Source organism: Theropithecus gelada, chromosome 1 (genome assembly GCF_003255815.1).
Source record: "Theropithecus gelada isolate Dixy chromosome 1, Tgel_1.0, whole genome shotgun sequence".
Lineage (NCBI taxonomy): Eukaryota > Metazoa > Chordata > Mammalia > Primates > Cercopithecidae > Theropithecus > Theropithecus gelada.
Genome location: NC_037668.1, coordinates 67,519,607 through 67,544,583, shown reverse-complemented (window position 1 = coordinate 67,544,583; position 24,977 = coordinate 67,519,607). Strand labels below are relative to the sequence as shown.

The 24,977-nt window shown below is 42.9% G+C and overlaps 1 protein-coding gene across 3 annotated transcripts in view; it reads left to right on the top strand.

The window, feature by feature from the left end:
• Nucleotides 1-11,299, top strand: part of TRIT1 (tRNA isopentenyltransferase 1) — a 50,101-nt gene extending 38,802 nt beyond the window's left edge. The window contains exons 5-11 of one of the 3 annotated variants that reach the window (XM_025356734.1): nucleotides 2,041-2,183; nucleotides 3,907-4,018; nucleotides 4,344-4,456; nucleotides 4,707-4,784; nucleotides 7,695-7,804; nucleotides 8,114-8,231; nucleotides 10,418-11,299. In XM_025356734.1, coding sequence (XP_025212519.1) covers nucleotides 2,041-2,183; nucleotides 3,907-4,018; nucleotides 4,344-4,456; nucleotides 4,707-4,784; nucleotides 7,695-7,804; nucleotides 8,114-8,231; nucleotides 10,418-10,587 — 844 coding nt within the window. In that variant the 3' untranslated portion in view covers nucleotides 10,588-11,299. The remainder of the gene's footprint in view (nucleotides 1-2,040; nucleotides 2,184-3,906; nucleotides 4,019-4,343; nucleotides 4,457-4,706; nucleotides 4,785-7,694; nucleotides 7,805-8,113; nucleotides 8,232-10,417) is intronic. The other 2 variants (XM_025356753.1, XM_025356743.1) reach the window with 2 other exon arrangements.
• The last annotated feature ends 13,678 nt before the right edge of the window (nucleotides 11,300-24,977 follow it).

The following is a 24,977-nucleotide window of genomic DNA, read 5'->3' as shown; positions in this document are numbered from 1 at the left end:
GAAATTTTTTTTTTTTTTTTTTTTTTTTTTTTTTTTTTTTTTTGAGGCGGAGTCTTCACTCTGTCGCCCAGGCTGGAGTGCAGTGGCACCATCTCGGCTCACTGCAAGCTCCGCCTCCCGGGTTCGCGCCATTCTCCTGCCTCAGCCTCCCGAGTAGCTGGGACTACAGGCGCCCGCCACCGCGCCCGGCTAATTTTTTGTATTTTAGTAGAGACGGGGTTTCACCGTGTTAGCCAGGATGGTCTCGATCTCCTGACCTCGTGATCCGCCCGCCTCGGCCTCCCAAAGTGCAGGGATTACAGGCGTGAGCCACCGCGCCCGGCCTACTTTTTTTTTTTTTTTAAGAGATAGAGTCTAACTTTGTTGCCCAGGCTGGAGTATAGTGGCACGATCATGGTTCACTGCAGCCTTGACCTCCTGGGCTTAGGTGTCCTCCTGCCTTGGCCTCCTGAGTAGCTGGGACTACAGGTGTGCACTGCCATACCTGGCTAGTTTTTAAAGTTTTTAATTTTTAGTAGAGATGTTTTGCTTTGTTGCCCAGGCTGGTCCCAAACTCCTAGGCTCAAGCGATCCTCCTGCCTCAGCCTACCAAAGTACTGGGATTATAGTCATGAGTCACAGTACTCAGCCAAGAAAAGGATTTCTTCAGGTAGGGTTGTCCTTTGCACGGCGAGCGGGTGGGGCACAAATTGTATTATCTAAGTTTTCTCACCCCCTTAAAGGCAATATAACCCCATTAAGAATGCATGTTTTAGATTAACGAAGTTTATACTTTTCAGTATCCAAACATTTTAAACACTTTAATAGAAAACATTCAGGTTTTTTTTAAACTTAGGAACATTATGATAAACATTCATTTTTATATTGTTTGATTACATGATTCTAGAGCTTGGTGTTTGTTATTCTCTCCTTTTACTAGTCAGTTCTTTCTTATCACCTCTCCTCATTTTGCTGCTTCTAAATGAGTAATGAGTTTGAGAATTTTTTCTTAGTAAGAGTCAATAGGTTCTAAGCAAGAGCTCTAGAGTCTCATTTAGAGAATGAGAACTTTTTTTTTTTTTAATCTTTCTTTTGGCTTGAGGCTGTATTTTAACTCCAGATAAGTGAGATATTATCTATTCCTACATTTTTTTTTCTCATAGATCTTCTTTGAGAAACCAGTGATACTGAAAGACAAGGGGTCTACACTCTTGCGTTAGGGTTTCAGGAAGTAGAACTGGGTCAGGAAGAGAAAGATCACTTTCAGGCTGATAAGTTGCAATCACCCAGAGTGGTAGAGTATAGATTGGGGAGTTAAATTACCTAGTGCTGCATAACATAATAGATACAGACAGAAGTGGATGGTGGCTTAAGAATAAGTATGTGAGTTCTTTTCTCAGTGATCTTTGTGCCAGTAGAGCACTGGATTAGCCAGGAGCATTCTTCATTAATTTGACATATTTAAAAAAGAAAGCTGATGAGCTGGACGTACAACATGCTTTTGTACTGTGGGAAAGGCACGCCAGCGAGACCAGACTTGTTGGCTTGTTACAAAGTGTCCCAAACAAGCTCTTTTACTGTCTGTCTGAAAGGGAGTGAGTACCATTCTGTTTGTATAGAAGAAATCTCTTGTTTCTGAACCTATTTAACTGATTTCAGAATAATTTATGTATCTTTAGAAAAATAGAATTATTTTTTACTTTACCTAAAGTTTTCTTTAGTACCCTTTTCTGAGTAGCTGTAGGACTGGAGTAACCCTAGACCTTCATGTCTTTTGGAACTTAATGCAGTGAAAATGAGATTAAGCCTTTCTGCGTCCCCCCTTTTTGAAGAGACAGGGTCTGTTGCTGCTTAGGTTGGTCTTGAACTCCTGAGCTCAAGCAGTCCTCCCAGTTTGGCCTCCTGAGTAGCTGGGACTACAGACGCACACACTGTCATGCCTGGCTTTCAAGAATGAGGCTTTCTATAATAAACAGCCTTTCTCCTTGTTTTACCTGAGAATGAATATTTTCTATTGGTTTTTACGGGTGTGCCCCCTCCCTCCCCTTTTAAATTACTTAGGAGCTTGCAAGTTTTTGAAGAAACAGGAATCTCTCATAGTGAATTTCTCCATCGTCAACATACAGAAGAAGGTGGTGGTCCCCTTGGAGGTCCTCTGAAGTTCTCTAACCCTTGCATCCTTTGGCTTCATGCTGACCAGGCAGGTAACAGCCCTTTGATGCCCTAGAGTCCATCTGTGATGGAACTTAGAGTAATAAGTTACTGTATAGAAAATGCTTAGAACCATGGGTGGCTCGTAATGAACCCTAAACAAGTATTAGCTATTAATTTTATTATCATTATCATTATTTGTTGACTTAGGCACAGTGCCATTCCCCCTAGATATCTGTTTGGAAAGGGAGAAAGGATAGCCCTGGCACTAGGAGAAGACATCATGGGTAGAGTGGGATGGGATGGACAGAATGGGAAAGAGACTGCCATCCAGGGAAGGTCCAAAGGAGAAAAAGAAGGAAGTCTCTTGTGGAAGGTTGGCTGGAGGCTAAAATGTTCTAGAAGCAGTACGCCTTATAATTAGCTTGCTAGCCTGATGGTATTTTGTTGCTAAAGTATAATTATGCCCTGTGATAGTAGTAACTTATTCATCCAGCAAACGTTCAGTAAGCATTCAGTGAAGTGCTGGGTATTCTGTGTGGTACTTCGTTTTCAGAGTTGAAGAGGCAGTGTCTTTTCTTAAGGAATTCCCAGTCTAGTGAGACAACAGACAAGGAGATAGATACTATCTGTGTGTCTATTATTTATTTGACAAATGCTGGGCTAGATATATTTTCAGGGTGCTGTAGGGTCACAGAGAAGGGATGACGAACATTATCTGGGGGGAGTCAGAGACCAGTTTGCAAAGGTAGCCTATGATAGACCTGAAAAGATGACATCATTATGTGGAGAAACAGTAGAGTGTAGCACTGAAGAGCACAGGCTCTTGAGGCAGACTGTCTAATAGCAAATTCCTGATCTACTGGCTTCTAGTTATGTGAACTGTAAGACAAATTAGTTTACCTTTCTGTGTCCCAGTTCTCCTGTAAAATAGAGATAATAGTAATAGTACATATCTCATAGCTTCATTAAGGATTAGATGAATTAATACATGTAAAGTGCTCAGAATGTGTCTGACACATGACGGGTCCTCAATAAATGCAAACTTTCTAGGAAGGTTACTGTTGCTGTAGGCCAATAAATCGCAATGGTAGAGATGTAGAAGAATATAATTAAAATGGTGACAATCTATTGTTAAATTAACTGCCATAAATTGATTTAAAAAAGGAATTTTTCAATAATGAAATTTTGTAAATAAAATCTTCTACTCTACAATTCAGCATAAAATAATGGTGTCTGATTCATAGCAAAGGTGTTTGTCACATCTGAACAATTACAACCTCTCACTCTTTGCTCCTTTGCTTGGCTCAGTAGTTTAGAATGTATCTAGGATGTCTTTGGATGAAAGTTCCATATTCTTATCCGAGGTGTTATCTAGGGGTTCTTAAACAAAGTAACACTGAGTTACAGTATAATGACACATTAAATTAAAAATAAGAAAGGTAAACCAGGGGATCCTCAGCCACCTCTAAAACACATTGGGATATACATTCCATGTGAGAATAAAATATTTGTCCTTCACAATTGCTGTAGTTGTATGCTTTCTCTATATGATGAGGAGGCATGTGCTTCATTCTGGCTGTTTTTATTTGGAGCTGCAAAGTCTTAAATGTGAGTAAATAAAGTATGAATTATTACAATAATCTTTGGAATCTGAATTCTTTCTTCCATTTGGATAAATTCTCTTTTTTTTGTGACCACCTGTTCACTCATGATGTAAGTATATAGTAGGTACGTACAACTTGCTTGCTGATTGATGGGCTGATTTGATTCAAGTTCTAGATAAGCGCTTGGATAAGAGGGTGGATGACATGCTTGCTGCTGGGCTCTTGGAGGAACTGAGAGATTTTCACAGACGCTACAATCAGAAGAATGTTTCAGAAAATAGGTGAGGATTTGGCTGTTATTCTGACCTACTGTCCATCTTTTGCCTACAGTCAAAAGACCATAATGCTAATACTAGCTTTGGGTCTACCTGTTTATCAGCCTTCATTACAGATGCAGTTTTTTAATCTTTCAGACAGTCCCAGGAGTTAACTTTTTAAGAAAGTAACCTGGTGGGTAGGGGAGGGGAAAATTTCAGAGAATCAGTAACTGCTCAGGATCTCAATTTCCTTATCTGACAGATGAAATGGTTCAACTAGGTCCATCTCCAAAGCGCCTGCTAACTTTTAGGAGCAATGGCTCATCTGCTGATGCCCTCCTATTCCCAGCCAGGACTATCAACATGGTATCTTCCAATCAATTGGCTTCAAGGAATTTCACGAGTACCTGATCACTGAGGGAAAATGCACACTGGAGACTAGTGACCAGCTTCTAAAGAAAGGTGTGAATTCTTCCATCTGACCTAGTCTTGGACATCTTTGGGTGGCAGGGTACTCTGCTGGTATGGTCTGAGAAAGAGCCAAGGCTCAAAGCATCCCAAGTAGCCTTCAGCTCAGAATTGAGATTTTTGTCCACCAAGTCTGACATTGTACTGCCATGACTGACTTTCTCCTGCTGGGCTGGGAGGGCCTGCCTCTCTGCAGGGTAAGGAGTGCTTACCTAGATGCTGTTAAATCTACTGTATCTTTCAGGTATCGAGACTCTGAAACAAGTAACTAAGAGATATGCCCGGAAGCAAAACCGATGGGTTAAAAACCGTTTTTTGAGCAGTAAGTCTCATGTTTTTCCTTATACTATGGGTCTGTTTTCAATAGAATATAGATGTCCTCAGCTCACCCAGAAAATGAATTTTAGATTCCGGGCCTGTTCTGAGATTCTGGATCTGACCTAGGGGAAGTTCTATAACATAAATGATTATCCAGGAATATTTTCTTGTGATGTCTCAGAAAAAAAAAAAAAATTGTTTGCATTGAGGAGTCTGCCTTCTGCCTTGAACAGATGGATACTGGCTGCAAACAGCTAAGAACAACAGCAGCATCTTCTTAGGAGAGTTGGTGTTCAGGGCTGATTTTTAGCTTCAGTTTCGTACCTGAAGAGCAGTCAGATTTCTGTAGGGAAGATTTCCTAATTACAATGTTTTTTGGGGGCCAGATGAGTAGTATAAAAAGACACCTTCACCATTTCTCCCAGCATCTCCACATGGTGCTTCAGATTGCTTCAAATGAAACTTTAATTGAACAGCATTTTTAAGGGAAAATAAAGGAAATTTTTATTCATTTGGCCCTGTACTGTGTCTTTGGCACTAAATTTGGTGCCATACATATATTATTGAGTCTTCAAGGTAGGTGTTATTCTTTTCTTTTTACAGATAAGAAAATGAAGGCCGGCCGGGCGCGGTGGCTCAAGCCTGTAATCCCAGCACTTTGGGAGGCCGAGACGGGCGGATCACGAGGTCAGGAGATCGAGACCATCCTGGCTAACCCGGTGAAACCCCGTCTCTCCTAAAAAAATACAAAAAACTAGCCGGGCGAGGTGGTGGGCGCCTGTAGTCCCAGCTACTCGGGAGGCTGAGGCCGGAGAATGGTGTAAACCCGGGAGGCGGAGCTTGCAGTGAGCTGAGATCCGGCCACTGCACTCCAGCCTGGGCGACAGAGCGAGACTCCGTCTCAAAAAAAAAAAAAAAAAAAAAAAAAAAAAGAAAATGAAGGCCTAGTGAAGTTAAATAACTTGCCAAAAATCACCCAGCTAGTCGGCAGTAGATAACTGAACGCAGGCCTGACACAGAGTCCACACTCCTTTCTACTGCTACTCTTACTTCCTTTAGCTGTAACTTTAGCAAGACAGCATTAGTATTGGACTGTGGGTAAAAACTATGTGGTTATGAGCGAAAGGAGATTAATTTAAGCATAAGTGAAACTTCAGTTTTATCTTGTGGACATGTTTTAAATATGCTTCTGAATCATCCTGTGTTTACCTTTTGCTGGTAGACTTCTGCTCTCAATTACAGATAGGGCCAGCTGAAGCGTCTGCCCCACTCGGTTGCCTCTGAAAATACATACCTTGATCCCTGCTGTTTACCACTAAACTGCTAACATTCTTTCTCCCAGCTCCCACTCTCTGCCTGAGCTCTCCAGTGGAGTTCTGGTGTGAAGAGGCTCGTTATGCTTTCTTCTACTTATCCTGTTTTCTCTGCATGTCCTGGTAGATAGAAGTCTTAGTGTCATCTGAAGTTGAAGCTCAGTGCTGTACTACAAATTTCTAATGCAACTTCTCTTCTCCCCATGTCTGACAACAAGCCTGTAACAGAAGACTTTTTGGTAATAATTTAGAACTTCTTCCTGTAGTAAAACCACAATAGTTCCTCCATCTCTGTGGCAGGAGGAGTTGATGGCACAGTGTGTCATATGCCCGTTCCTCATTCGTGTGTATGCCGGCATCGTCCTGGTGCTGAGTGAAAGGCACAGCTGCCCTGTAAATCAGGAGCTGTGCGTGATTGGCCAGGGCTGGTCTGCTGAGATATGGTTCTGGCAGGAAGCCAGGGGGACTTCCCCACCCCAGCTTGGCCTTGGACCCAAGCCAGAAATAGCAGCTGGGAGCCGAGAACTTGTTGAAAGGTGCTTAGACAGGGCACAGAAGCCCAACAAAGGGCTTAGAGGAGAAAGGAAAATGTAGAGTGGCCTGGAAACAGGTGCAGAGCTTAGCCAAGGCCAGGTGTGCTGTGGATGCTGCCTGCACCCTCCTAGTCTCACCTTTCCGTGTGGTGGCAGGTGCAGCCCAGTCCAGTCTATGAAGAATCTTATTTGTGGTTGGCACAATCAAAAGGCCAGCACCTGCCAGTCGTTGGCATCCCAAGGCCTTTGATGTTTTTGCCTATGGGTGATGCTCTTTGCCTTTAGGCAACTGAATTAACCTAGCTGTGGAAGGCAATTTAGTATGTACATAGGCAGGGAAGCTAACTGCAGAGACTAAACTCTTGCAACATGGTTGGCTCAGGTGGGTGAAATACCTGTAGCTGCACTCTTTGCTACTTTCAGTCTCATCTGCATTCGAAAGTGTCTACCAGGGGGTGTTTCTTGAATACCCTCTAGATCAGGTTTTTAAAAGAAGTTGCTCAACTACATCAATTCCAAGGTTTCTTTCTGGTTCGCAGATTCTGTGGCTTATTGGCTGATATGATTCTGTTCCCAGCCCATGCTGTCAAAGCATTTCATGAGTCCCAGGCCACTGAGGGAATATATGCAAACCTGAGACTAGTATCTGCTCCTAAAGAAAGCTGTGAATTCTCTTGCCACAGATCGCCATCATCGTAAGATGATACGGAACTTAGAATAGGCACTTACTTAAAGCTGTTAGTTTATTTCTTCTTATGATGTGCTGTCTTTGTGTTGTAGCTCACACAATGGTCCCTTGAGCTGTTAACTCTATTCTGGTTTCCTGGCTGATCTGGAAGATCCAGCACCCATGTATCTAGATTATGTAGCTAGTCTTATTGGCTGCAGAGCAGTTAAACCTTTAGGCCTTTCTTGGATTGTGGTTCATGTTTCAGTTAGAATGAATAGCATGGTCAGAATGTTTACTCCTTTGGCTCTGTGTATTTCCTTGGAGGATTTCAGAGTCCTAGGTGCAGAATAGATTGGGTTTGAGGCTGACCTCTCACAACCTTTCTTTGTCATCATTAGGACCTGGTCCCAGTGTCCCCCCTGTCTATGGCTTAGAGGTATCTGATGTCTCGAAGTGGGAAGAGTCTGTTCTTGAACCTGCTCTTGAAATCGTGCAAAGTTTCATCCAGGTAATTGTGAATCATACAGTCTATTGTCTGGTTTTTAGAGCACTTTTGTTAGCTGACACCTTTGTTGCTATACTGAAGAACCAGGCCTTCTTTTCCATAGAATAAAGCCAGAGGGCTGGCTACTTTTCAGTACCTGGAGACTGCTTTTCTACTTTTACATTCAGAAAGGTTGTTGCTAAAATCTGTATACAACCCATCTGCTCTCTGGGGTGAGAAAAAGGAATCTTAGGAAAATCCCACTTCCCTTAATAGAGAATTATATCCAGATCTCTTTGAATTGAATATTCCCTTCCACCCTTGTTCTTTTAGGGCCGCAAGCCTATAGCCACTCCAATAAAGATGCCATACAATGAAGCTGAGAACAAGAGAAGTTATCACATGTGTGACCTCTGTGATCGAATCATCATTGGGGATCGCGAGTGGGCAGGTAGAGTATGGGGAGGGGCATGAAGAAATCTATAAGGGTGGGTTCACACTGACTTCATGAAATTCAAGGTCTTTGGCAGATTGAACCTGGAGTCTATTTATTTGTAAAGGGACAGCTAGATTCCTCTAAGAGCCTGTGCTCAAATTCACTGGAGGCTTCCCCCAACTAGGGAGTTGTCTCTGTATTCTGAGATTCAGAGGAAAATCAAATGCTCTCCATCTTCAGCTGGAATTAATATTTTATACTAAGAGATCTGCAGGTAACTTTCTAGAGCTCCTTTGACTTTGTGGTCCTGCCTTGGAGGAGTTTCTTGGCCTTTCATGTTTATAATTCAGTGGGGGAGGGATCAGGAAGTAAGGGTGTAAGGGAAGCCAGGCAGCTCATCCAGGAGACTGGAAGAAGCAGAAGCATAGCTGGGAGCGGGCAGGAAGTACAGTTACTCCTCCTCAGTGTGGTTTTTAAAAGTGGTATCTCTTCAGTAACCTTTGAGGTAATTGTTGACATAGTGGTAGTTGCTAAAACTGTGATAAAAAGATGTTAAGGGAAACTGTGTGAAAGTCAGCCTGTCACACATGTATAAAGAAGGTTAGTTCCCCACCACCTCAGGGCCAGCCCCACCCTAAGGCTCTGTATCCCTGCATTAGAGCCTGGCTCTGCCTCTGCCACAGAGTTACATTGCACACACATCGTTGGATTTTCAGTTTTCTGCAGTGATCCAGTCAAAGCCCAGGACTTCTCCCCCAAGCCTTGAGTTTACTTGGTATTTAGAAACAGGTGTAAGGTTTGCTGCTTTCAGGCACAGTGGGGCTTGTCGTTTACTCAGCGGCTGGGATCCTTCTGTTCAGAGTACTGTTTTGCATGGGATTCTCAGAGAAGTAGATTTTTCTCCCCAAAGCAACCAATAGGATGATTAGGTCTATTAACTGGTAACTGGCAAAATGAACTCTGTTGTCAGAGACTGGGGATGGCTGTGATTGCCCAACCAGCAGAAGAAGCCTCGATTGTCGTTGGTTTATAATGATGAAAGGGGAAGAGAAAGAGAGTGTCTGATTGTTTTTTTCTAAAGGAAACTTAGTGGTTCGATTTGTTGAATGTCCTTCAGGGATAGCCTTAGAGAAGCAACATGTGTGAGCCTTTGTGAGCTTAGCTTGTGTAAGCCCTTCTGTAGTGCCATCTGTCAAGTCCTTGCTCCCATCTCCTGCTGCCATGGAGAGCCAGCCCAGAAGCCCATTTTTTGCCTTAGGCTCTAGCTGGAGAACAAAGCTGACTTATTTCCCCAAGTAAACTTTTCTCTTAATTCTAACCTCTACCTTACTTATTCTTGCTTCTAAACTCTTCAAAATGATGTTTTTAATATGTATAAAAGAGAATTTAAACTAGTTGTCTATCTCTTTCAGTGTTCCCAGATGAGATTTCCTTGAAAAAAGAACAGGATAGTGAAAATAAACCTGTATAAGTTAGTCATAAGGTGGGAACTGTCTTAGGGGTGACAGGTCCGCAGTTGATAGCAGGCAACAGTGGCCCTTCAGCTTGACTTCCTCCTTGAACCCTCGGAAGAAATTGTCAGTGATAAATGCACCTTCCTGTATCCCTGGAGCAGTGTGTGCCTAGAGAATCTTGCCAGAGAGTGGTTCACATGACCTTTTTGACCCAGGCACAGGGATGCCAGACCAGGAAGGACAACAGGCAATGCCCTGCAATACAGAGGATTTGAATTTCTAACTTTTCAGCCTTACAAGTTAAAAATGTATCTGTAACAGGAAGCCCCATACTACAGAGACCTGATTCTGGAAAGTGGGATCTCTATTTGAAGCCACGGGTCTAAGTAGAAGAGTTTACCTGCTGTGTGACCTTGGACATTTTGTAAGACCTCTCTGAACTTCAGTTTCCCTTGTGTAAAATGAGCAGAATAGTACCATCTTACAAGACTGCCATGAGGATTGGTGATGTAAAGTACCTGGCAGGGAGCACTTGCTATGTGGTAGCTCACTTTCTTTTGCCAGCTCGCTGGCCATATAATTTATTCTTCCCTTAAAAATGCTAAGCAGCTATACCCGTACATGTTTTGATCTTGCTATTTATTGTTGAAGAAAAGCATTGTATAGTTAATTTTACTTGCTTCTAGATTAATTCTAGAGCATTCTAATGAGTTTTTTTGTTTGTTTGATTTGGTTTTGTCTTATCAGCGCATATAAAATCCAAATCCCACTTGAAGCAACTGAAGAGAAGAAGAAGGTTGGATTCAGATGCTGCCAACACCATAGAAAGTCAGAGCATTTCCCCAGACCATGACAAAGAACCTAAAGAGAAGAGATCCTCAGGGCAGAATGAGCAAGAGTTGAAATGCAGCATTTAAGAGACATGTCCAGTGGCCTTTGGAAAGGTGGCGGGGATCTACTTCTGAAGGGAGGGGTATGTCTGTCTCCCAGTCTGGGCAGAGGAGTGCTATGCAGAATTTTGTGCATAGCAGAAAAGCTCCCACCATTTTCTTTCATTCAGTGGCGTGTTCTAAAGTCTCATGTTCTCTATAATAGAAACAGTAGGTCTTGTCAGCTCCTTGTATGGCTGATGTGTCTGGAAATGATGTCGTTCAAGAAAGCATTTTTTTTTCTTTGAATCTTAAAGGTTCTATTATTAAAAGAGGCACAGATTCCACATTTTTATACATGAGGATCTTTTTTTGTGGTGAATACCAGGACTGACTGCATCCCTTTAAAGAAGTTTTATGTCCTTGACTCTGGCTAAAATTATCTGATTTCCAGATGCTTTTGTAGATGACTGAAGTATTTGTGAGCCACATATTGGGAGTTCTAGATTTGAGTGAATGGCAGGAAAGGACCATCCCCACTGAGATGATTAAGTGAAGCAAACTAGTTCTCGGAATTCTACAGAGAAGGAGGGAATCAGACTGAGGAAGCTGTGACATGGGACTTGAAGACCAAAGACTTTGAAATTTGCAAGCTGCTCATATGTGAGTTATTATCACTGCTGTCTTTCTATTGAGTTACAAATCTATATTTTTATTGAAATTTAAATAAAGAAAAAATTTACAAGAGCCTCTTTGATCCAAAAGACATACAAATCCATGTCTAGTTTATACACAGTATGCTCTGTTATCAATATGATATAGCTTTTTCTCAAATTTGACATTCTTCGTAGATCATGCTGTCCATTTATGTAGCAGGTGTTTATTTAGCACATTATAGTCCTTGAAGACATCTAGAGAGGGTCTTTTATTGGAGATCCATTACTTCCAGTTGAAGCCCTCTTTCTGGAGTGACCTGCGCTGCCAGCAATATTAAATAGTTATTATTGATATATAACATCACATATAGCATTTTTAGTGTATAATTCAGCAGCATTGACTACACTCACAATGTTGTGCAATCGTTACCACTATCTACTTCCAAAACTTTTTTGTCACTCCAAACAAACTTTGTGCCCTTTAAGCATTAACTCCCCATTCAAATACATTTTGTTTGTGCAGAATCTACTATATGAGAGGCCCTGAATTAGGCTAAAGGGAATGCAGAGATGAGATGTGTTCTTGCCTTCAGGGAGCTTATAAATAATTGCATGTGTACACAAACACCAATCCAGGCAAGAGAGTATCAAAGGCCACAAGAGCTGTGTAGAATTTCAGTTTAGAAGGAAGGGAAGCGATCATGGAAGGAGGAGCATTTCTGCTGGACCTTGAAAAGCAATTGTTGGTAAATGTTTTGTTTCCTATGCATGTAAGACTTCACAGAGGAGAAGGCAGAGTAAAAAAACTATCTAACTTGATTGACCTTTTTTTAAACAGTGCTGAATTCCAGAACCTCACCCACCTTTAACTCATTTGAATCTCAAAAATAAATTTATTCTCTGGGCAAAGAAGTTTATTAACTACTTTAGGAGCTAACAAGGTGAGAAGCCACATCTTCCCAGTGGGAGTGGAGATGAGTACTTACTGTGAGCCAAGCAGTGCTAAGTTCTTTTTATACGTTATCTTCTCACATTCCCTGGGAGGGAAATGCTGTTTTCTTTGCTGTTAACTGGGGGGAAACTAAGGCTCAGCAGTGGAGTACAGCTGGCAAGTGGTAGAGCTGGAATTGAGGTGAGGCTGGTAGACAACCTTTTAAGCACTGTGTTAAGCTGGCAGTTTGTAGGGAAGAACCTTTAGTTTCTCTGAAATATTCTTCGTTCAAGTTGCTAAATATGTTTTAAAGCCTAAAAAAGTTTCAGTAGACAAGCAGGAAAAACTAGTTTTAATCATTGTACGTTAAAAAGCCTTTAATTCTTCCATCTGAAATACTTGGAGCAGTAACTTCTCATTGAACTCATTGTTATCTCTATGGCAATTGGAAATCAGGAATTTTTTACAAAAAAAAAATCAAAGTGTCTAATATTTATGAAGCACTTGCTAAGTGTAAGGCACTGTGGTCGAGCCCACTGTTCATATTCTTAGAAATTGTAAATTCAACCAAATGAAGTTCCTTTATCAGCAGCAAAGAGCCTGGGAAAAGCAGAACACTCACTAGAAATCTGCCTGGCGCTCTGGGCTGAGGCACTGCCCTGAGTAGATTTCCCTTTTGTGCCTGCTCCCCAATGAATGACTTTGCTGTCAAGTGTAGGGAAGGAAAATAGTTTGTCTTGTGATGGTCATAAATGTAGAGATGAAAGAATCCTTTATCTCTTGTATGGATGGGGAAACTGAGGCCTAAAATATGGATGTTCCAGTCACAGAGCACGGCAAAGCCAGGACAAACCTTAGATCACCTTTCTTACTCTATTACTAAATCTCATACCAAATCTCATTTGAGAACTGAAAAGTACCATAGAGCTTTGGGCTATTTGCTCAGCCTGGAGTGAGAATGAGGAATGCCATTTTGTACCATCTGGCCATAGCAATCTCCAGGCAAGCAGAGCCCTCCAGTCCAGGTACCCAGAGCCTCCAGTCCGTCACACCAGCAGTGCTATCTAAATGGCTTTGGCAATTAATTCCAATACTCAATGAGCTCTTAGGTTCACCTGCTTCTGTCAGTAAAAATCTTGATTAGGCTTTAGATATTTCTTACAGTTCAGGCAATGTTGTTGTAGGTGGGTAGAAAGTACTTTGATTCTGAAGAGAGATCTAGATTCTTAGACTTGAAAATACTTTGCTTGATTCTTAGGGCTAAGCAAGACAACAGCTCATCTGTATTCCAGGAATATGGCTTGATCCTTCCTAGCAGTGAGTAATTTTTTGTACTCTCTTAGCTCTCTTTAGTTCCAAATAGGATTTTTTTGCTTAAAACAAAACAAAACACACAGTATAACATTAAAAAACAACGGTCCAGAAGTGGTGGCTCCCGCCTGTAATGCCAACGCTTTGGGAAGCTGAGGCAGAAGGATCACTGAAGCCTAGGAGTTTGAGACCAGCCTAGGCAACGTAGTGAGACCCAGTCTGTTTAAAAATATAGATAGATAGATAGATAGATAGATAGATAGATAGATAGATAGATAGATAGATAGATAGATAGATAAGATAGATTAGATAGATAGATAGATAGATAGGCCGGGTATGGTGGGTCATGCCTATAGTCCCAGCTACTTGGAAGGCTCAGGTAGGAGGATGGCTTGAGCCTGGGAGATTGAGGCTACAGTGAAACATGATCATGCCACTGTACTCCAGCCTGGGTGGCAGAGCAACACCGTGTTGCTCAAAAAGAAAATAAAATTAACAACCCCCTCCCCCTAGACACACATGCATGAAATCAACCTTTTATGAATGCAGTGACTTGTCAGTATCCCTAGCACCTAGAAACAGTCAAATATTTGTTAAATAAATTGCATGACAGCATAAAAACTAAGTAGGTCTCTACATAAGTGATCTGCTTCAATAGTTAAATACCCTTTAACCAAGATGAAGAAATTTTGGGATAGCCACTGGCAGGAATTTCAGTATTTGATTATCACCTACTTGGGCAGTTAAGGCTGTTTTCTAAAATGATGGCTACCTGGTTATTTGTAAAGCTGCTCTGAATGCTTACAAAGGAAGCTGCATGTTTGCATTAGTTCAGGTAAAAGGCTACGTTGCTATAACAAAGAGACTCAACGATACAGTGGCTTAAAGAACAAAGAAGTTTATTCTTTCTCAGGTAACACCTCTGAAGGGAATTGACCTGTCTGAAGTGAGCGGTTCAGGTCACTGGGGCAGCTCTGCACCAAATGGTGATTCAGGCACACAGGTTCCTCATATCATGTTGCTTCTCCATCCTCTGGAGCATTGTCCTCATGGGCTGCGTGCTTAAAGCTGGGTCATCATTGGTCCCAGCTAATGGGAAGGGGAAAAGGAACAGGGAGGAGGCAGACCCGCTACCTGAAGGCCTAGACCCTTCAGTGGCATGGATACTTCTGCATACATTCTCACTTTCCATTGGCAAGGACTTAGTCCAATGGCCACGCCTACCTTGCCAGGAAGGCTGAGAAACGTAGTCAAGCCATGTGCCAAGAAGGAATGGGAGGACAGGTTTTGGTGGGCAACTTACAGTCCCCACTAAATGGAAGGAGCACTCAATTCCAGGCTCATTTAACTAATTAATAAACTCTGCTAGTTTGCTAGGGACAAATCTCTCTATTTCCCCATCTGTGAAATTAGTGAGTTGTATTGAGCTGACCTCTGAAATATTTCAAAAAGTAAAGCTTGAGAAAATCCTGACTGGTAGGACTTTAAGACAAGAATAAGAAAACATTGTAGGGAATGGGAGTCTGTATAAACCTCAGGGCCAGTGGCTGATACTGTAAAGATGGTGGGGAGGAAAGATGGAAGGTGTTTTGGTGGCATTGTTGAATAACTGAACTAATGATGACTTAACTGCCTACCTTCAGACTTTGTTTTATGTGGCAGGGAGGGGGCAGTGGGAGAAAGAAACCACTATTTGTATTTGCAGCTGAACACTTTATTTTCCAATATACTATCTGTGTGATCTTGGGAATATTGCTTAAAAGCCTGTTTCCTCATGTGTAAAATGAAGTTATCTGTATTCCACGGGACATGGTAAAGATTAAGTGAGGTCCTTTTGTAAATGGCATAGTGTTTTGGCACTGTAGTGCCCAGTAAATGGTAAGTATAAATTGGATTTATTTGCTTCATTGGGGAAAAATTGTTAATGCTACTAAAATGTTGGTTTCTGATATGGTATCATTTCTTGGAAGTTATCAGGGCAAGGTCTGACTTAAGACTGACTAGTTTGGTGGACTGTAGTACTAATGGCCAGAACTGGTGCCTCAGGCTTCATCTGCCACCCACCTAGGCTTCAGCTGTTAGGTTTGGTTTGTTTCAATGCGTATGATTTCCTCCATGGGTCAGCTCATTTGCTTGGACTGTTTTCTTCCCTTGAAATGTCCTTTCCCCTGCTCTTTACCTAGTGAACTCCTGCACATCCTTCAAGGCCCACATCTGATGTCCTCTCCTTAGAAAAAGCTTCTTCGACTCCTCTAGGGAGACTTAATTTCTCCTCCTAGGAGTTAATACGTAATAGTGTTAATATTAGCTGGTGCTTATGTAGTCCTGTGAGCTAGGCACTGCTTTAAGCACTTTTACACATATTAACTCATTTAATCCTCACAGAGCCCAATGAGGTAGTTTTGTCATTGTTCTTGTTAGCTCTGTCTTACAACTGAGGAAAGTGAGTAGAGCAGTTAGATGACTTTCCTAAGGGCAAGCTGGGATTTGAAAATAGGTGGGTGGCTCCAGAGTCTGTTCTGCCTCATTATTTTGCTACAGCTCATAGCACCTGTTATTTATCTCTTGTTCCCACTGGAAAGTAAATTCTGCCAGGATCTGAGTACTATTTTAAGATAATTGTGGAACATATAGTGGGCACCCAATGTATATTGAGGCTAATTTCTGCAAGGCACACCTCCCTGTCTAAATGTAGACATGGCTCCTCTTCATTGAGTGCTTTCTGTGTGTCAGGCATTATATCAAGCACATGCATACGTTATAATGATTCCTTAAAACAAATGGACAAGATAATTTGTTATCACCATTTTATAAACACAGCTTAATAAACAGTGGTTGGCATAGAGTAAACATGCAAATATTTACCGAGTACCAGAGAGAAAGCTTGGTGAGGGCAGCGATTTTTGTCTGTTGTTCACTGCTTTATCCCTGGCACCTACAATGGCCTGCTGCTTAAAAGCACTTATTTGTGTTTTTGTTTTTTAATTTAAGTCAGCCTTTCATTTTTATCCAGATTTATTGAGATATAATTGACAGATAAAATTGTATGTATTCAAGCTATATAAAGTGATGGTTTTATATATGTATATATATGTGTGTGTGTATCAATCTATCTTACCTGTCTATACCACCATCAAGTTAGTTAACATATCCCATAAACATTTGTTGAGCTAGGATTTGAAGCCAGTTTGGGCTGACTCCAAACCCATGCTCTAACCACAACCCTCTACTTCTGCAAGGGCATTTCTTTAGGGTTTTTGAACATACAGATTTAGGGTTTTTGAATGTACAAATTATTTATATCCGATCTACTTCTAAGAAAGAATCAAAGGAAGAAAACGTAAAGAAGAAAAGATGATTGAAGAACTAAAACATGTACAAAGATGTTTATGGCAAGAATCATGGTTACAAATGGAACAACTCAAACTAACTTAAGTAAAAAGGTGGATTTATGATTGGGTTAATGAGGTGTCTCATCAAATTCAAGGGCAAGAAAGTATCTAGGCTCCAGGCACAACTTGTACTACCCAATCTGAGGCTTTAGAGACTTTCTCTTTTCTCTGCAAATCAGCTCACTCCTCTCTCACTGTAAACAGGCTTTCTCTGCATGGCAGGAGACAGGGCTGCTAGTAGCGCCTGTGTTTCACCTCTTACGGCCTTGACAACTGGAGACAGATTGTGCGGATGTTCTCTCTGGTTCTAAGTTCAAAAGCCCTAGGACACCCTGTACCCATTAGAATGACTGCTATAAAACAAAACAAAACAAATAAACCCAGAAGATAACAAGTGTTGGCAAGAATGTGGAAAAATTGGAACCCTTTGCACTGTTGGTGAGAATGTAAAATAGTGCAGCTGCTGTGGAAAATGGTATGGCAGTTCCTCAGAAAATTAAAAAGGGAACCGCCATATGATCCAGCAGTCCCCCCTCTGGGGATATATCCCAAAGACCTGAAAGCAGGGTCTCAGAGAGATACACCCTCGTGCTGCGTAGCAGTGTTCTTTACAATAGCCAAGGGGTAGGAGCAGCCCAATTGTCCGTCAAGAGTGACTCTAGGCTGGATGCGGTGGCGCACACCTGTAATCCCAGCACTTTGGGAGGCTGAGGTGGGTGGATCACCTGGGGTCAGGAGTTTGAGACCAGTCTGACCAACATAGCGAAATCCTGTCTCTACTAGAAATACAAAAATCAGCTGGGTGTGGTGGCGCAGGCCTGTAATCCCAGCTACTTGGGAGGCTGAGGCAGGAGAATCACTTGAATCTGGGAGTTGGAGGTTGCAGTGAACTGAGATCGCACCACTGTGCTCCAGCCTGGGCAACAGAGTGAGACTACATCTCAAAAAAAAAAAAAAAAAAAGAAAAGAAAGAAAGAAAGAAAAAGAAAAGCGAATCTAAGGACTGCACACAGTGGCTTGTGCCTGTTATCCCTGCTCTTTGAGGGGCCAAGGCAGGAGGATCACTTGAGCCCAGGAGTTCAAGACCAGCCTGGGCAACATAGTGAGACCCCATCTCTACAAAAATTAAACAGATTAGCTGGGTGTGGTGGTGTGTGCCTGTAGTCCCAACTACTTAAGAGGCTGGGGGGGGAGGATCACTTAAGCCCAAGAGGTAAAGGCTGCAGTGAGCTGTGATTGTGTTACTGCACTCCAGATCCTGGGTGACAGAATGAAACAGACCCTATCTCAAAAATAAATAAGAGTGAGTGGATAAACAAAATGTAAGTACATATGATGGAATATTCACCCTTAGCAAGGAAGGAAGTTCTGACGCATGCTACAATTTTGAGGACGTTATGCTGAATGAAAGCCAGTCAGGCCAGGCACAGTGGCTCAAGCCACTTTGGGAGGCTGAGGTGGGGGGATTGCTTGAGCCTGGAGTTTTGAGACCAGCCTGGGCAACAGAATGAGACTCCACCTCTACAAAAAATAAAAGAACTATTACCCAGCACTCGGGTATGAGAGGTGAGAGGATTGCTTGAGCCCGGGAGGGCAGGCTGCAGTGTGCCTTGGCGCCACTGCACTCCAGCATGGGCAGCAAAGCAAAACAAAAAAACAAAAAAAAGCCAGTCACCGAAAGACAAATATGGTATAGTTTCACTTACATGAGGTATCTAGAATAGTCAAATTTATAGAAACAGTATGGTGGTGCCTGGGGGTGGAGGGGAAGGGCAAATGGAGAAGTTTAATGGGATAGAGTTTCAGTTTTGTAAGATGAAAAAGTTCTGGAAATTAGTTGCACAACAATGAATATGCTTAACACTACTGAACTATACACTTAAAACTACTTTAATACACTTTCATGCACTTTCATCCTTTAATACACTTTATTGAACTATACACTTAAAAGTGAATTTTACCACCATTTTTTTGAAAAAGTAAAAGTCCCAGGAAAGGGATCCTTTAGCCCAGCTTGAGTCTAGTGCTTATCCTGAGGCCCATCAGCCAGTCTGGAGATGGATTCCTGAAAGGAGGGGAGGGCATCTGGGCAGACAAGCATTGGTGTCCCTGTGGAGTTGCTGTCTGCTAGTCAGTAAGACACTGGGTTTTCCAGCAGCAGGGCTGAGCTTAACTAAGTTCATATGCCTTCTGGGTGGTACTTGCCATTATCTTCAACATGAGATATCTGTAGTAGTCATTCCTTAGAAATTTATGGCCCAGTATGGTTTTAACAAAACGACATATCTTGTTAGTACTTGCCAAAAACCTTTGAGGTCGTTTCTACAAATGAAGAAAGAGACTTACAGTATTTCAGTGACTTAACACAGGGTTGGTGTTAGTTCAGATGTAAGGGACTAAAAGCCAGTTTAAACTTATTTAGGTATGAAAGAGGATTTGTTGGTTTATGGAATCTAAAAGTCAAACAGCTGAGCTTCTCCTGAAGGGACAGGCAAGGTGCAGCTGGGCCTCAGGAGCAACTGCTCCCGAGAACTCAGACACTACCAGCACTGCCTCATCTCTTCTCAGCGTGCCGATTTCACGTTTTTCTCCATGCAAACCGGCTTTCTTCACATGGTCATTGGAAGCTGCCACACCTCACATCTTACAGCTTTTCTTCACTGCAAAGAAGTGGATCAAATCCCAAGTTTAAAAGCCCCAGGAAAAGACGCAATTGAGTAGAGCTGAATTCTGTTGTCTATCCTCGGATTAAGCAGGAGAGTGCACCATCTAAGAACATGTTCCTCCCTGTAGAACAGTATGATAGAATGAAGCAAGGGACCACAAGAGTTTTCAGGAAGAGGGCAGGGATGGGATTGGTGCTGAGTAGACCAAATAATAGGTGTCCATAGCAGTGACACAGAGTAGGTGGCAGATCAGGAGAGAAGTCCAGGTCCTCTGACTACAACCCTCACTAGCACACAGTAACTACGGAGTACTTCCCATGCAAAAGGAAGGCCCTATCTCTGCAAGACCTCTGGATGGTGCATTATCAAGTGTGAGGCTGGGGTCAGACTCTGAGTCACCAGAAGTGAAGTGACAAACCACCTGAAAGGCATAAAGGAAAACCATTTAAGTCTGTGCCTTCTGCCTGAGCCTCCTTGTTAATATGAAGGGGATTGAGGTATAAAGACTTTTTATATTTTTGAGACAGGGTCTCACTCTGTCACCCAGGTTGGAGTGCAGTGGCACTCCTGGGCACAGGTGATCCTCCCGCCTCAGCATAGGGAGGCTGGGACCACAGGCACCTGCCACCATGCCCAGCTAATTTTGTATTTTTTGTAGAAATGAGGTTTCGCCATGTTACCCAGGTTGGTCTTGAACTGGTCTCAAGCAGTGCTCCCGTCTTGACCTCCCAAAGTGCTGGGATTACAGGTGTCAGCCACTGTGTCCGGCTCCGAGGTATAAAGACATATATAGATGTTACTTGTGGATACAAAAATGTCTGTGTGTCTTGCTGGATCTGCATAATGAAGTCAAGTTGCTTGGAAACTGGTGGGTTCCTGATGGCAGACAAAAGTGCCAGCTTACTGTCTCCGAACTTTTGCAGTCAGAATCTTCAAGTGCTTTTTAGAAACTACCTTCTTTTTCTTTTTTTTGAGATGGAGTCTGTCTCTGTCACCCAGGCTGGAGTGCAATAGCACGATCTCAGCTCACTGCAACCTCTGGCTAATTTTTGTATTTTTAGTAGAGATAGGGTTTCACCATGTTGGCCAGGCTGGTTTCGAACTCCTGAAATCTCAGGTGATCCACCCGTTTTGGTCTCCCAAAGTGCTGGGATTATAGGCATGAGCCACCGTGCCCTGTCAAACTGCCTTGTTATTACATTCATGGCTTTCTATTGTTTTCAATGTTAGCATGTAAAGGGTGCAGAGAATTCAGTGATCACGTTTCAGTTGTTTTCAAACTTGTTTTTAGCTGTGGATCCTTTTTTTTCCCCTCTGCCAAGTCATACATGAATTCCAGTATATAATACATAGTGAAACAGAATGGCTTCGAGTCTGGGTGGGGTGCACAGTCTTCTGGTCCCTCTGATTTAGCGCGCCCCCCCCCCCCCCGCCCCCGCTGTGGGACACACTTTGAAAATCTCTGATCCAGATTAGCCACATTATTGAGCAGATAGAGAAATTGAGTACAGAGAGGTTAAGTAAGTCACCAACAGCAACATGAAGAGTTAGTAAGTAGCAGAGCTGTGCCTGGAACCCTGGTCTCCTGGTTTAGCAGTAGTGTTCTTTTTACTGGATTATGCCACTTCTAGTTATTTTGAATTAAAAAGTAGTTGTATTTTTCATTAGGTACATGGTAAGTTGAACCAGTTCTGAACTAATATGAAGGCAAGTAGAGGACTTCAGGAGTCAGACAGCTTTATAATTAGCAATGCCTGTTAATTTATTCAACAGACTTAAATGAGTGCTTATCGTTCACTGTTCTAGGTGCTAGAGATGTATCAGTGAACAAGACAGTTCCTGTCTTCAGAGAGCTGGAGTCTTCCATGCTATCCCAGTGAATATGATAAATGCTATAATAGGTCATTTAGGGAATACACAAGATTTCACCTGACTCATTCTAGAAGAGTCTGGGAAGGCTTTCCTGAGGAAATGGCATCTGAAAAAACATGAGGTCGGGCACCATGGCTCACGCCCGTAATCCCAGCACTTTGGGAGGCTGAGGTGAGGGGATCGTTTGAGGTCAGGAGTTCGAGACCAGCCTGGGCGACACGGCTGAACCTCACCTCTGTAAAAAATACAAAAATTAGCCAGGCCTGGTGGCATGTGCCTGTAGTCCCAGCTACTCTCGAGGCTGAGGCAGGGGGATTTCTTGAGCCCAGGAGGCAGAGGTTGCAGTGAGCCAAAATCAGCCACTGTACTCCAGCTTGGGTAACAGAGTGAGACTCCATCTCAAACAAACAAAAAACCTGAGAATAATGGGCAGGAGCCAGGTAGGGGAGTGTTAGGGGAAAAGGCAGGAGGGGTCTGCAGAACCCAGGTCATAGAGGACCCTGTAAACCATGAATCCCGAGAAAACATCAGACATGTTTCCTGGAGAGATCACTCTGGTGCAATGCAGAGAGTGGATTGGCTGCAGAAAGCCTAGCGGCAGGGGGACAGTTTAGATATGTAGCAGGTAGCATTTATAGGACTTGATGAAATGTTGGAGGTGAAGGAAGGGAAGGGGTCAGGAATGAGGCTCAGGTTTCTGACTTGAACAGTTGATTGGACAGTGGCCAAGTCCTTTGGCCAAGATAAGAACACTGGAGGAAGAGCAGGTTTGGGCTGAGGATGAGTTCAGTTTGAGACTTGTGGAGATTGAGGCATCTGTAGCGAATCCTCATGGAACTGGATATTCGGGTTGAGCCCAGATTGCACTCTGGGCTGGAGATAGGGATCTCAGAGTCATCAGTATTGATGGTATTTGAAGCCGTGGAAGATGAGGTCACTCGAGCATGGGGTGTAGTGAGAACAGAGACAATCTGGAGCAGAGCCTTGAACATCAACAGAGCATCTTACAGAGCTTTGAGAAGGGAGTGGTCTGCAGGGAAGTGTGTAGGGGCCATTCACAATAAGGAATGAGAAGTATCCATTGGATCTTAGTGATGACATCAGTGGTAACCTTGGTAAGAGAAGGGTCAGCTGAGGGTTAGAAAATGGAAGCCATATTCCAGTGGTTTGAGGAGTGAATGGGAGGAGAGAAAGGGTTGAGTGTCTAAGTTAGGAAAGGAAGGAGAGGGGGTTGCTAAAGGGAGGCTTTGGGTTGAAGCAGGGTTTTTTTCCCCCCCCTTACTTGTAAGAGACTTTCACATTTTAAAATGCTACTTGGAAGGAGCTAGTCATTCTTTTTACTAGAAAATGGTTTCCTCCTTTTGTGAAGGGTTTGGAAGACCATTTTTCTTGAAACGATAGAGCTCTTCCTTGACATGGTCTACGGGTGGGATTGCCAAGTCATCCTGTTTGGCTTGGGATTTATTGGTCTTAGCACTGAAAATCTCATGTCCTGGGAAACCCCTCAGTGGGGGCAAACCAAGATGCTCAGTCACCTATGTAGAGACCTCCTTCCAGAAGGATTAGGTAAGACACAGTCTGCAGTTGCAGAGACTGTGATTTAGCTTTTCTCTGAAGATTTAGAGGAGTACCTACCTCTAAAAAAGACCTGTTGCAAATAATAAAAGAAAGTGTAGGTGATACCTGATTGAAGTTTTAATAAGATTCAAAAGATGGTACATAATTCACTTAGAATCAGCAATTCTGCCAATGGAATAATCTGGGATAAGAAGAGATTAGGAAGAGATTGAAGACATGGCTGCTGAATTAAAAACTGCATGGAAGCAACAAATGCCAGGTCCAACACAGAAGATCAATTTAGTAAAGAAAACAAACTTCAGATGGTCTCCCAGAACACAGGAAACTGATAAAAGACATGAAAATAAGATAAAAGAGGAGCTATGGAGGGCAGGACAATGAAACATGAATTTTGATAATTCAACTGAGTGGACTCATGATTAATAGTGAATAATAAGAGTGAGGACATGTTGAGTGCTTGCTCTGTGGCAAGCCCTTTCAAACCCTTTACATGTGTGAACTCATTCAATCCTCATAACAATACGAAAGGATGGGTACTGCTATCCTCCCCCTCCACCCCATTTTCCATATGGCAAAACTGAAAGACAGATTAGTAAGACAATGTGTGCAAGTTTATGCAGGCAGGAGATGGGGAGCTGGTGAACTCAGGTGGTCTGGCCCCAAAGTCTTTGCTCTGAAGTGCTGCACTGCACTGCCTCAGTATAACATTGAAACCAAATTGTTCAGGCATTCATTCAAGTATTTTTTTTGGCGTCTACTAAGTGGCAGGCTCAGCTCTGCTGCTGGGATAATATCAGATAGACAGGGTTTCTGCCCAAATGCAGCTTACATTCTCATAGGGAGAAAGAAAAAAAATGCAGGTCACAAACAATGAAGAAAATTTCAGTAAGTATGAAGTCCTATGAAAAACGGAAAAACAGGGTAGAGAGTGATTGGTGTGTGTGTTGAGGTGGGCGTTCTCACTCTGTCGCCCAGGCTGGAGTGCAGTGGCGCCATCTTGGCTCACTGCAACCTCTGCTGCCTTTCAGGTTCAAGCGATTCTCCTGCCTCAGCCTCCTGAGTAGCTGGGATTACAGGTGCCTGCCACCACGCCTGGATAATTTTTGTAGTTTTAGTAGAGACGGGGTTTCGCCATGTTGGCCAGACTGGTCTCAAACTCTTGACCTCAGGGGATTCGCCCGCCTTGGCCTCCCAAAGTCCTGGGATTACAAATGTGAGCCATCGTGCCTCGCCTGAGGTGGGGGTTCTACTCCAGATGGGTTGCTCAGGGAAGATCCTCTGAGGAGGTGGCATCACCTGAGTCTGGAATGATGTGGAGTTGGCCATACAAGAAGGTGGAGCAGAGGGAGCAGCAAGTACAGAAGCCCTGAGATAGGAATTGGGCTGGGCATATTTACAAGTTAGAAAAAAGGCTAGTGGCTACAGAAGAGTGAATGACGGGGTGATTTGTAAAAGACAAAGTCAGAGAAGTCGCCAAGCACTAGATAAGGACTTTGGATTTTATTTTATTTTTTAACTAAAAAAATTTTTTTTGAGACAGAGTCTCACTCTGTTACCCAGGCTGGAGTCCAGTGGCACGATCTCGGCTCACTGCAACTTCCACCTCTTGGGTTCAAGTGGTTCTCCTGCCTCAGCCTACCGAGTAGCTGGGACTACAGGCACCCGCCACCACGCTCGGCTAGTTTGTTTTTGCATTTTTAGTAGAGGCAGGGTTTCACCACGTTGGCCAGGCTGGTCTCGAACTCTTGACCTCAAATGATCCACCCACCTTGGGCCCCCAAAGTGCTGGGATTACAGGCGAGAGCCACTGCACCAGGCCTGGATTTTATTCTAATTGCAAAGGAAGGAGTTAAAGAGTTTTCTGGCTGGTTTGTTCGTTTAGCAAGGGGAGGAATATGATCTGATTTACATGCTAACAGGTAAGTCTGGCTGCTATGTGAAAACAGACTGTAAAGGCATAGCAAGGATGTGGACAGTGGAAGCAGGAAAAAGGTTAGTAGGATGTTCTCGCTGGAACCAGGGCCTGGAGCTC